The following is an 11,808-nucleotide window of genomic DNA, read 5'->3' on the forward strand; positions in this document are numbered from 1 at the left end:
TCGTTTTCTGCCAGACACTTTCCAGCCACACTTTCCCAAGCTTGGAGCATTGCCTGGGGTTGTTGTGGCCCAAGTGCAGGACCTGGCCCTTGGCTTTGTTGAAGCCCAGACCATTAACATTAGCCCAACAATCTAATCTATCCAGGTCTCTCTGTATAGCCTCCCTATCCTCATGCAGATCCCACCTAACTTGGTGTAATCTGTAAACTTACTGTTAATACACTCTATGTCCTTATCAAGATCATCAATAAAGATGTTAAACAGAAACAGTCCCAACACTGAGTTCTGAGGAACACCACTTGTGACTGGCCTCCAACTGGATTTGACTCCACTGACCACCACTCTTTGGGTCCAGCCAGTGCTTGATCCAACAGATCGTGTGCACATCCAGGCCATGAGCAGCCAGGTTTTTTTTATGAGAGTTCTATGGGGAACCGTGTCAAACACTTTTTGAGGGTCCAGATAGACAAGATCCACAGCCTTTCCCTCATGCAATAGTCAGGTCATCAGGTTATAAAAGGAGATCAGGTTCATCAGACAGGACCTGCCTTTCGTTAACCCATGCTGACTGGCCCTGATCCCCTGGTTATCCTCTATATGTCTTATAATAACACTCAAGATGATCTGCTCCATGACCTTCCCTGATACTGAGGTCAGACTGACAGGTCTATAGTTTCCATATATAGTTTTGTGCTGCAGTAGATTCTTAATTCTAGGAACCATTTTCTGAAGTGAATTTGGACAGGGCATCCAGTCTACCTTTTTTGATAAAACAATTTTATTTGTAGTTAATATTTCTTAATGTGTTTTCTTTATTGTAAATTACAATCAGAATTTTTTTCCCAAGTTGACACCTGGAATGTAAGAATCCAAGAATAAGCTAAAAAGCGAATATAGTTCACCAATCCAGAAGAGTATTGTTTTTCCACCAAAAAAATCTTAAAACCCAAAACATTGCCCTAAAGATACTTTGTGTTTCTATAAAAATTTAATAGCCTGCCCTTATTTTTTCCCTCTGCTTTGAGAAATTAATGAGTGTTCACATCTTTAATGCTGTTAAGTAATTAATGAGACCTGTTTGTCTTTGATTGATTAAAACTGAATATTATCAATGAGTAGGGCTGACAAGATCTTGTAATAGTTCACTTGTGAACTTATTGACCAACTAGCCTGAAGCCTTTGCCTGTCCTGTTTTCCTTTACAATCAGACTTCCTGTTGGTTTTGTCTGTTTAAATTTGCCATCTCAGTTTTACTCAACATCTCATTGTTAGTTCAGCAATATGTATGTTTAATTTAGAGACTTTAACTAATGGACTGTAAATACTTAGTTTTTAAAGCTGTGTTCTTGAAGCCAGGTTAAAAGTTAAGCAGTTGCAAAGTATTTGGCTGAGGCCATGAAGAATCACTTTCTAAAGTCTTAGTCTCTTCCTCAGCTGCATTTATAGAGTTGACTGCAGTACTAGAATAGAGGAATGATGTTGGTGATCAAATGTGGGTTTTTTTAAGAAGAAAGAATACTTTGAGGATTTTGTTTCTTATTTAAAGAGCCTAATTTTTTGCCTTTTTTTTTTCTTTTTCAAAGACAGAGTATGAGCTTTTGCAAGAGTTGTACCATTTCAAGAAGCCTCATAGAAACGCAACAGAGGTATGTTACTTCCTTGGGGGTTGTACAAGGGAATGATTCTTTGATTTACCTGATAAAAATGAGTTATGAGAAGGAAAGAACCTGTGACAGGTGCTTAATGAAGTTGTCTTCAATTAAGCTATGCAGCTTGCTGAATGCTAATCAGCAGGATCTTAGCATTTCTTTCCTATTTAATGTTTTGGTTAAACATGTGAGTTGCATAAATATCTTGCATGAGTGTGAAAGTTATTCTGTAAACAAGTGTTAATTGACAAGAAATGAAAACACAGTAAGTCATCTGCCATCATGTTAATTTTGTGGCTCAGTAGGGCTTCGGTTTCAATCTTTTTTGTTCTGGGGTTTTTTTGTGTGTGGTTTTTTGTGGGATTTTGTGTTCTGTGGTTTTTTGTGGTTTTTGTTTGTTTGTTTATTTGTTTTTCCCCCCCTCCAGTCTCTCCCCTTCCTTGCCCTAGTTATTCCTTCATAGTCAATGCTGTGTGGAATGCTTAGATGGTATTTTACCTCTTTATTTAGGTATGGAAAAGATGGTATTATACCACTGTAATGTACTTCTAATTTTGTGTTGTGTGCTTGTGAACCATGGAAACGTAATCCTGCTGTAGCTGCCAAAATAGCTATTCAGCCCTGAGCTGAAACCATGGAACAGCCAAATTAGTGGTCATTACACCAAGTAATTTCTAAACAAGGTCTTGTCTTTGCTTCCATAATCTCATCTGAACCCTATTACAGAAAGATTCAACAAATATAATTATCAGAGATTAATGAATCCTTTACATCTGTATGAAGAAACTGAGATGTGGAAGATTGTAAAATTCATGTTTCTTAGCAATAAAAACAGGTGCTTATTGAAAAGTAGGTAAATGTAAAGAGGGTAAATGCTTGGTTTTTAAGTGCTCAATATGGTTTCAGGACATAAATTATATACAAAAGTCAAAAATTTGTAGGAGGCAACTGAAGTGGTTAGCTCACAGTGAGTACTGGACAGGTATAGAGCTAAGCAAGGAAAGGCTAGTTTCATGGATGGTTTTATAGTGAGACAGTGAAAGGATTTGAAAGTAGAAAGCTAGTGAACTTCATGTTTTTTGAAGTATCAGAAAATGTTCTACATGTCTAGATTCTTAAAAGCTGTTTTCATAGTTTCAGAATACAGTTAGATCTACATTGCTATCATACTGCAAGATAATAGTGTGGTGTTTAGGGCTTTTTTGTTGGGTTTTGGTTTCTAAGTAGTAGAGAGGGAGACTGGACATGTCTTTAAGGTTAGTTACTGGTGCTGGTTAGAAAAGCATCTTACTCATACCCCAGGATAGGATCATAAAGCTGTAATTCATAGAATCATAGACTGTTTTGAGTTAGAAGGGACTTTAAGGATCATCTAGTTCCCACCGCTCTGCATGGGCAGAGACACCTCCCACTAGACCAGGTTGCCCAGAGCCCCATCCAACCTGGCCTTGAACACCTCCAGGGAGGGGGCTTCCACAGCTTCTCTGGGAAGCCTCTTGCAGTGTCTCACCACCATCACAGTAAAGAATGGTCAATAGCCACAGCTCTTAAGTATTAGCCTGAAGTTGACATCACGGGCCAAAAGAATCAGCATCCATTATATGATACAGCCAGCAGAATCATAAGAGGGAATTTTTATGTCCTTAATTGTTACTCATCTGTTCTAATATGCTTTAAAATATTTTTCCTTCACACACCACTGCATTTTAATACCAAATATGCCACGCATTGCTTCTCATTTGATGTTATGTAGCATCTCCTTCTGCAAATATTTACATGTACAAGTGTATTTGTGTATGTAGCCTCACTCCAAGAAGACTGCCTCCTAATGTGTTCTGAACTTTTTAAGAAGGGGCATAAACCTTTTCAGAGTCAGAGCAATAAGTGACATTTTAATTTAATTCCATGTTTTTTGAGGAACACAGAATTGAAGCCTCAGAGCATCAAATAGTCCATTTTTTTTGTTTGTTTGTTTGTTTTTTTCTGAAAATGCATTTGATTTAATAGTACTCTTTTTTAAAAAACTTAAAACATTAAATTCTCCTTTCATTATAAAAATATAAAGCTTGCACTCACCTGAGCATTTCAGTGCAATAGGAACAAATCCAACAATTAGTCACATATAGTTTCTTAGCTCTCTCCTGTATATTCTGTCAGAATGTAGGTGTGACTGTTTTTTAATTTATTGTGGGAAAGACAGAGCAAAAAGAGGTGATTTATTCTGAAATACAATAGCTGGCACAGGCATTCATTCCCACTCTCCTGAAAAGATCTCCTGTATAACAGTTCAGTTGTTTCTGATTCCACATTTCCAGTACATCAATAATTTCAGAATGCAAACCATTACCTTCTACCTCTTTTTTTCCCCTAACTGATTTCTATATGTGCTTAATTAAAGGAGAGCTTGCTGGACTGTGTTGAAAACCGTGTTCACCAGCTAGAAGATCTGGAAGCAGCATTTGCAGATTTGTGTGATAATGATGATGAAGAGACCCTACAGAAGTGGGCTTCATATCCTGGGTAGGAGATTTCTAAATGGCTTAAACTGCAAATAGTAGTTTGGGAACTGTTTAGTCCAGCCCTTTGGTAACAGAAAAGAAGAGAGGATGGACAGGAGCTATACAAGGCTACCTTTTTTCCTGTAGTTTAGTGGAGAGTGAATCAGACAAACCAAAGAAAAGGCAGTCTGTTGTTTTCAGTGCCACAGTAACCCTTCCAAGATCAGCCTTGTACAGCTTTATGCAAATTTTGTTATCTGTGGAGGAAAGCACATTTGGTGACTAATAATGTAGTGATAGATTTGAAGCAGAGCTCACAAAAAAAGTAACAAACTATGGAGATTATGGAGAAGGACCTCTTCAAGTGAATGAAAGGCTATACCTGAGCAACAGTGTCAACATAACATCTTGGCAGCATCCACTGTGCTTTTAAACCAAATGTTTTCAGCTGAAAAGGAACAGAAAAGGCCAGGCTTTCCCTTGATAGGAAAATAACACATTTTCCCCATCCAAAGCAGCAGTTACTGCCAGAACTGTGTATACACTAACTACAAGCATTTTCTGTTAAGTTCATATGACTTTAAGCTACAACAGCTTCTCTCCAGGTCTCCCCTAAAAGAAGTTCAAAGAGATCTTGCCAAAGCAGGTATGAATATAGGGTCTTTCTAGGAGGACCTGGTGAAATAGTGCAGTAGTACCAGTAATTTCCATTTTTCCCAGCTGCAAGATGACACAGGGCAAATTTCATCAAATCCTAGGCCATGTAACTTCTGCTTTCTACTTTTTTCAGTCCTGTTTGATTTGTGTTTTAACCACTTAAGCTAATGTATGTGTTTCCAGCTGTTTAAGTAACAAGTTTTGGTTTTGTTTTAACTTCAGAATGAAGTCACTTGTTCAACTAGTTCACAGTTTGAAAACCAGGATGGAAAGCCCAGACTACGAAATGGTAGGTGATTAAGTAAAAGCAGAGAGTGGACAGATTTCAAAAGCATATCTTCATTAGGGAGGGAGAAGATCATGCTTCATTTCAGACCTGCTTCTCGGTTCAGGATTTTGTGAGATTTGGTAGTTTAAATTTTTTTTTATGTCTTATTTGTCAGCTACACTGACTGGCTCAGCTTGTGTCTGCCCTCTGCCGGCAGGCATGGGTAACCCATTGAACCCCATTTGTGATGGGGATTAGGGATTGCAATTCTTCCCCTTGAACAAGGAATTCCCAGTAAATGCGGGTCATAAGCTCGCATTGATTAAGTACCTACCATTTGTACACACTGCCCGTCGCTAAAAGTTGGCGTAACTAAGGGCAAGTCATGCCTGACCAGTTTGGTGGCCTTCTACAACAAGGCTACAGAGATGGTGGATGGTGGCAAAGCAACTGAAGTCATGTGCCTGGATTTGTGCAAGGCGTTTGACACTGTCTCACACTACATACTGGTCTCTAAAATGACAAGGCATGGATTTGACAGATGCACCACTCGGTGGATAAGAGATTGGCTGGATGGCCACACACAGAGTTGTGGTCAATGTTTCAGTATCCAAGTAGAGGCAAGTGACGAGTGGTGTTCCTCAGGGGTCAGTACTGGGACCAGTGCTGTTTAACATCTTTGTTGGAGACATGGACAGTGAGATTGTGTGTATCTTCAGCAAGTTTGCTGGTGATACCAAACTGTGTGAAGTGGTTGACACCCCAGAGGGAAGGGAGGCCATCCAGAGGAATCTTGACAGGTGGGCCAGTGCCAACCTCATGAAGTTCAACAAAGCCAAGTGCAGGTCCTGCACCTGGGTCGGCACAACCCCAGGCACAAATACAGGCTGGGGGAAGAATGGCTGGAGAGCAGTCCTGAGGAGAAGGACTTGGGGATGGTAGTTGATGAGAAGCTCGACATGAGCTGCCAGTGTGTGCTGGAGCCCAGAGAGCCAAACACATCCTGGGCTGCATCAAAAGAAGTGTGGCCAGCAGGGCTGGGGAGGGGATTCTGCTCCTCTACTCTGCTCTGGTCAGCCCACACCTGGAATACTGTGTACAGATCTGGAGCCCTCAGCACAGGCAAGGCATGGAGCTGTTGGAGAGGGTCCAGAGAAGTGCCACAAAGATGATAAAAGTGCTGGACAACCTCTGCCATGAAGACCGGCTGAGGGAGTTGGGGCTGTTCAGCCTAGAGAAGGGAAGGCTCTGGGGAGACCTTATAGCAGCCTTCCAGTACTTGAAAGGGGCCTATGGGAAAGCTGGGGAGAGGCTTTTCATCAGAGGAGATAGTGATAGGACAAGGGGTAATGGTTTTAAACTGAGAGAGGGGAGATTTAGGTTAGATATTAGGAAGAAATTCTTCTCTAAAGGCTGGTGAGGAACTGAAATAGGTTGTCCAGGGAGGTTATTGATGCCCCATCCCTGGAGGTGTTCAAGGCCACGTTGGAGGAGGTTTTGTGCAACCTGATCTAGTGGTAGCGTTCCCTGCTCATGGCAGGGGGGGTGGAACTTGATGATCTTTAAGGTCCCTTCCAACCTTAATGATTCTATGATTACTTACGCCAACTTTTGATTTTAGATCTTCTAAAATTCTACTCTGTCTATATTTTGGCAATATTAATGTGATCTTTCAGGACTGTGATCTCTCAGACTGCTTCCTGTGCAGGAAGGTTTCTTGTCACCAGGGTCTGTCCAAATACTTTATAGGACTTAACATACCTATTTGTAAAAAATCAGAACTATAATCTTCAAGGCATGCACCATAGTCTAAATTCCTAGGAAGAAGTACAGTGTACTGGAGAGAATTATACAATCCATGCCATACAACATCCAGAATTTTATTATTTTTGTTTGAAGAAGTTGGGGAGAAAAACAACTCCCTTGGTGAGGGACTGATATCTTAGAGACTTTTTTACACAGATAATCTATGTCAATTATTCATCAACAGAAATGAAATCTTTCTTTAATTTACATGTAGGTTCATCAGGCTGGTCTGACCTGTGATTATATGGAGCTTCCTCACCATGTTAGCACTGAAGAGGAGATTGAAGGCCTCATACAATCTGTTAAAGTTCTACTAAAAGATATGCCTAAGCCCACACTTGTGACAGTTGCTCGGTAAGACTGTGTAGATATTTTACATTAAAATGTTCAGACTGTGCAGACAAAGCTAAATGATTCTATCAATATAGCAGTGGGTGGCACATTTTAAAATCTGTCTTAAAGTGGAAGTTTTACAGTGTAGTGAAAATTGACATTTAAAAATGTTGATCGTAAAGCAGTGCCAGTGTCTACATAGCTAAGGAAAGGTTCTGCACTAATGGCCTGTTTTAATGTGCTTTAGAGTATCTATCACAGCTTTCAAGACATGAGGATTTAATTAGCTTCAGCACAAGCCTGTGATCAGGCCTTGTGTTTGTTGAGATTGGTAGCTGTCACAGGATCACAGAATCACAGGATGTTAGGGGTGGGAAGGAACCTCTGGAGATCATCAAGTCCAACCCCTCTGCCGGAGCAGGAACACCTAATGCAGAATGCATCCAGACAGGTCTTGAAAGTCTCCAGAGAAGGAGACTCCACAACTTGTCTGGGCAGCCTGTTGCAATGCTCCGTAAACCTCACAGTAAAGAAGTTTTTCCTGGTGGAACTTCCTGTGTTCTAGTTTGCATATGTTGCCCCTTGTCCTATCATGGGGCACCACTGAAAACATTGGCCCATACTTCTTGACAGTGACTTCTGTCACTGGGATTCATACATCACTACTTTCATTATTTGTGCTAGTTAGAGCAAAGGTGGCTAGTCAGTTTGCATGGGCTGAAATGATACCTTTCTAAGTCTTTATCTAGGCTTAATTGTACTACAGATAGGATTCCTGTTTTCAGTGAAACTTCTGATGAAAGTGGTTTTCATCTAGTCAGATGAAAGAGATCTGTATTCTAGAAATCTCTGGTAAAGCTTTGTATGGGGTAAAAGTTATTCTTCTACATCTGTAAGGGTATTATTTGGGAGAATTTGACCAAATTGTTTGGTCATTCTTTTCAAGTTTTTCTACCTGTTTCACTAATAGCATCTGAATTTTTGAATCTTAACTTTCTACTAGTCCTCTAATTAGATAATTTGCTTCAACTTTCACTGCCAACATGTTCTGTGTCAGAGTCACACTCCTAATCTGTTCCAGACTTTTTATTCTGCTTCTTCTACAGTTGAAAGTGGTGAGGAGAAGCACAGGACTGCGCTTTGAAGAGATACAGGCATCAGAGTTTGAGAGTAGCTTCAGCCTAAACAGAGAGCTTTACAAGAATGCAAAATGTAGTGATGGTATCTGTATATGCTCTCATGTTTTTTTCAATTTCTTTTAACAGATCAAGTTTGGATGATTATTGCCCTTCAGAGCAGGTTGACATCATTCAAGAGAAGGTTCTCAATTTACTAGGTTCAGTGTATGGCACTCTGGATGTGCACTTAGATTACTCAAGCACCTCATCTTCTTTGTGACCTATGCGTTGCCATCTAATGCTATGGATTAATTTAAACTGCATATTAGCTATGGCTGTAAGGGAAAAAATACTATTATTTCAGCAGGTGGCACTAGAACCCCAAGTTAACCAAGAGCTAGTTTTGAGTTACATTTCTTTCTCCAAGTCAGCTGCATCGAAGCATTACCTGCTTGACTTTGTTCGTGTTAGTTCTGTTATTATTATGTTTTCTTTCCTGTTCTTGAAATGGGTGTAAGAGAAACTATTTTTGTCCCTAAAATGTGTTTTTTTCATCTGATTGCTTTTAAGTGTCTGTTAAAAATAATACATGTAACTTCTTAAAATAAATTTATTTATTTTGTGTACATAATTTTTTATGCAGTTCGGTGAGCAACAAACATGGTCCTGAGTTGCATTGTACCTTTTAAAAAATTATCTCAATAATGCCATTAAAACATTAGGTTTACATAGTGATCTTTCTCTGCTCAAAATGACCAGGCATCCCCCCGTCATTTCTCTAGAGCAGCTTATGTCTTCTGCCCCATCCACAGAATATAATTTATATTTATAGTCTGTTGCATTAAAATGGTCTTATTTCACCTTAGAGTATTTCATCAGTGACTCAGATAATATCCTTATGTACAGACTTTGACCTGCTATTTTAATTTTTACATCTTTTTGAGTAAAAAAGTATGAATGTATGTATGTATGTGCATGCTTTTATCTGTCGAATCCTGTAGGGAGTTGAATTAATGGTTTATTGAGAAACTAAGATTTAACTGCTCTGAAGTCAGCAGCAAAACCTTCTGTACCAGGTCTTCAGTCATTTCAGTTTTGCTATTTGGAAAATAACAGTTTTAGAACCATGTATTTTAGTAAGCAATCTGGTTCTAGAGAAAACTACCACTTCCAGAGGAAAAAAACCACATTGATTTATTTGGGAATAAAGCTGAAATGGGAAAGGTAAAACATCATCTAGAATATTGTCTTTTATAATAAATAAATTTTGCTTGCAATTTCTTCTGAAATGGTCAAGTTCATTTGTTAACATTAGTATTTGCTCCGCAGAAACTTTGTGCACTTTTGCTGGTTTTTACTACTTCTGCTGATGATGCAAATGTCTACATTATGGTTTGTAAATATAGAATTATTTTAAAATATTTCTTCCAGCAGAATAAGTTCCGTGACCATGTACCCATTTCTCCGTGTATTCTGTCATAAACATGTGGCTACCCTTGAATCCAAGATCCTTAATACTTCATAAACAGCCACAGATTGCTTACAAAAAATGTGGAGTCAGGTTACGTACTGTTTGTGTAAGTGGGGTTTTATTAAGTAAGAGCTTCTCCTTGCAGCTCTTGTTCTAGAAAAAAACCCCACAAACCAAGTCACATTTGATCAAAGGTGTGAGGGTACTTCTGTGCTGTGGAGAATTATCTTAGCCTCACAAAGAGAAGAACACAGGGTGTGATAGCGCAGTTCTGCCTGCCTAACTGATGCTCTTTCCCAGAACAGCAGCTGCAGCAGGTGCCCCAATGCTGGCAGCAAGAGTGCAGGTCAGAGCTGAGCCCCTCAGCCACGGGTGGATGCCTCGGGGAAACCTGGGTCAGAAAGGGCAAAACGCTGCCCGGCAGCCAGGACTGAGGGGAACGGGGAGGAACAGCCCTGCCAGCCCCCAGGGGAGAGCGGGGGGAGCGAGGAGGGGCTGCGGGTGCCCTGGCAGAGATGGCCCTGGAGAGACCCCGGTGGGGCAGGTGTTTCCCTGCAGCCTCTGGGAAGCAGCTGGAGGTAGCTATTTTCATTACCTTACATACGAGCAGGGGAGAAGTGTGATGAGGAAGAAGCAGCAGAGATGATGTTACTTGTCCTGATGACCCACCGTGGTACTTGAAGCTGTTGTGAGCATTTCCAGGGAGTTCGGGTATGTAGGGGCTTTTCCAGGCAATGCAGCCCTTCAGAGCCATGGCTGTAACCAGGGTGACTTCTCCCCACCCTCCGTCAGAAACAGAGTATTAGATGTGGAAAGTATTTGGGTCCATGAATGCTGATCACTTTCTAAGCACCATCTCTTAAGAGTGCAGGAGCAGGCAATTCCAGTGTGTTGGAAGTCAAGCAAGCAGTGCTGGGCTGAGTAGGGATCTTCTAGAACTTAGGCAGAGAAGGAAAGTGTAAGGACATGGGAAGCAAAGACAGGCAACATGGGACAACTACAGAGATGCTGTTTGCTGGTGCTGGGAAAAAAATCATGTGGCCAAACATTAATTAGAGTTCAAGCTGATCAGCACACAGAACAACAAAAAGGATTTAAAAATAGGTTAACAGCAAAGGAGAACTAAGATAGCATTAGTCCATTGCTTGATGAGCTTGGTCACCTCACAAATAGGGATGTAGGCAAAGCAGAGATGTTTAATGCCTTCTTCACCTGTTTTTAACACCCATGGATAGGCTCTGGGACACTGGAGCCCTGTATTGGAAGACTGTGACTGGAGAGATGTTCATGACTTGCTGTTCCAGCTGGATGCACAGAAGTGTATGGGGCCCAATGTGATTCATCCTAGGGTACTGAAAGAGCTGGCTGATATTATCATGGGACTTCTTTCCATTATTTTTCAATGGTCTTGGGAGTATGGAGGGGTCCCTGTTGGCTGGAAGGTAGTAAATATTGTCACAGTTTTCAAGAAAAGTAAGAAGGAAGACTGGTAGTTACTGGCCTGTCACTCTCACTTCAGTACCTAGTAAAGTTACAGAGATTATTCTGGGAGTTACTGAAGACTACTAGAGAATCAATTCAGTCATTGGTCATAGCCAGCATAGGTTCATGAGGGGAAAGTCCTGCTTAACCAACTTAATTTCTTTTTATAACAAGGTCACCCATGTAGTTGACCAAGGAAAGACGGTAGATGTTGAGTTTTTTTAATTTGATCAAAGCTTTTTGTATTGTTTCTCACAACTAGACACATCCATAATGCCTTGAGGGAACCAGTTGCTGACAAGTTGGGCTCAAAGAATGGGGTTGCATGAGGCTGGCAGCCAGTCACCAGTGGGGTTCCACAGGACTCAATTTTAGGACCAGTGCTCTTTAATGCTTTTCTAAATTATCTGGGCACAGGAACAAATGTACATCGATGAAGGTTGCCAATGATACTAAACTAGGAGGAACTGTGGATTCACCTGAGGGTAGAGAGGCCTTATAGGGATATCTGAGTGGATTAGGGAGC

The 11,808-nt window shown here is 40.6% G+C and overlaps 1 protein-coding gene across 1 annotated transcript in view; it reads left to right on the forward strand.

Moving 5' to 3' along the window:
- LOC104391624 (chromosome unknown open reading frame, human C5orf22) overlaps positions 1 to 8,609 on the forward strand; it is a 17,705-nt gene extending 9,096 nt beyond the window's left edge. Inside the window, 5 exon segments of the mRNA XM_010000951.1 lie at positions 1,584 to 1,646; positions 4,048 to 4,169; positions 5,027 to 5,093; positions 7,093 to 7,232; positions 8,477 to 8,609. Coding sequence (XP_009999253.1) covers positions 1,584 to 1,646; positions 4,048 to 4,169; positions 5,027 to 5,093; positions 7,093 to 7,232; positions 8,477 to 8,609 — 525 coding nt within the window.
- The last annotated feature ends 3,199 nt before the right edge of the window (positions 8,610 to 11,808 follow it).

This window comes from Chaetura pelagica, unplaced genomic scaffold (genome assembly GCF_000747805.2).
Source record: "Chaetura pelagica isolate M959 unplaced genomic scaffold, ChaPel_1.0 scaffold104, whole genome shotgun sequence".
Lineage (NCBI taxonomy): Eukaryota > Metazoa > Chordata > Aves > Apodiformes > Apodidae > Chaetura > Chaetura pelagica.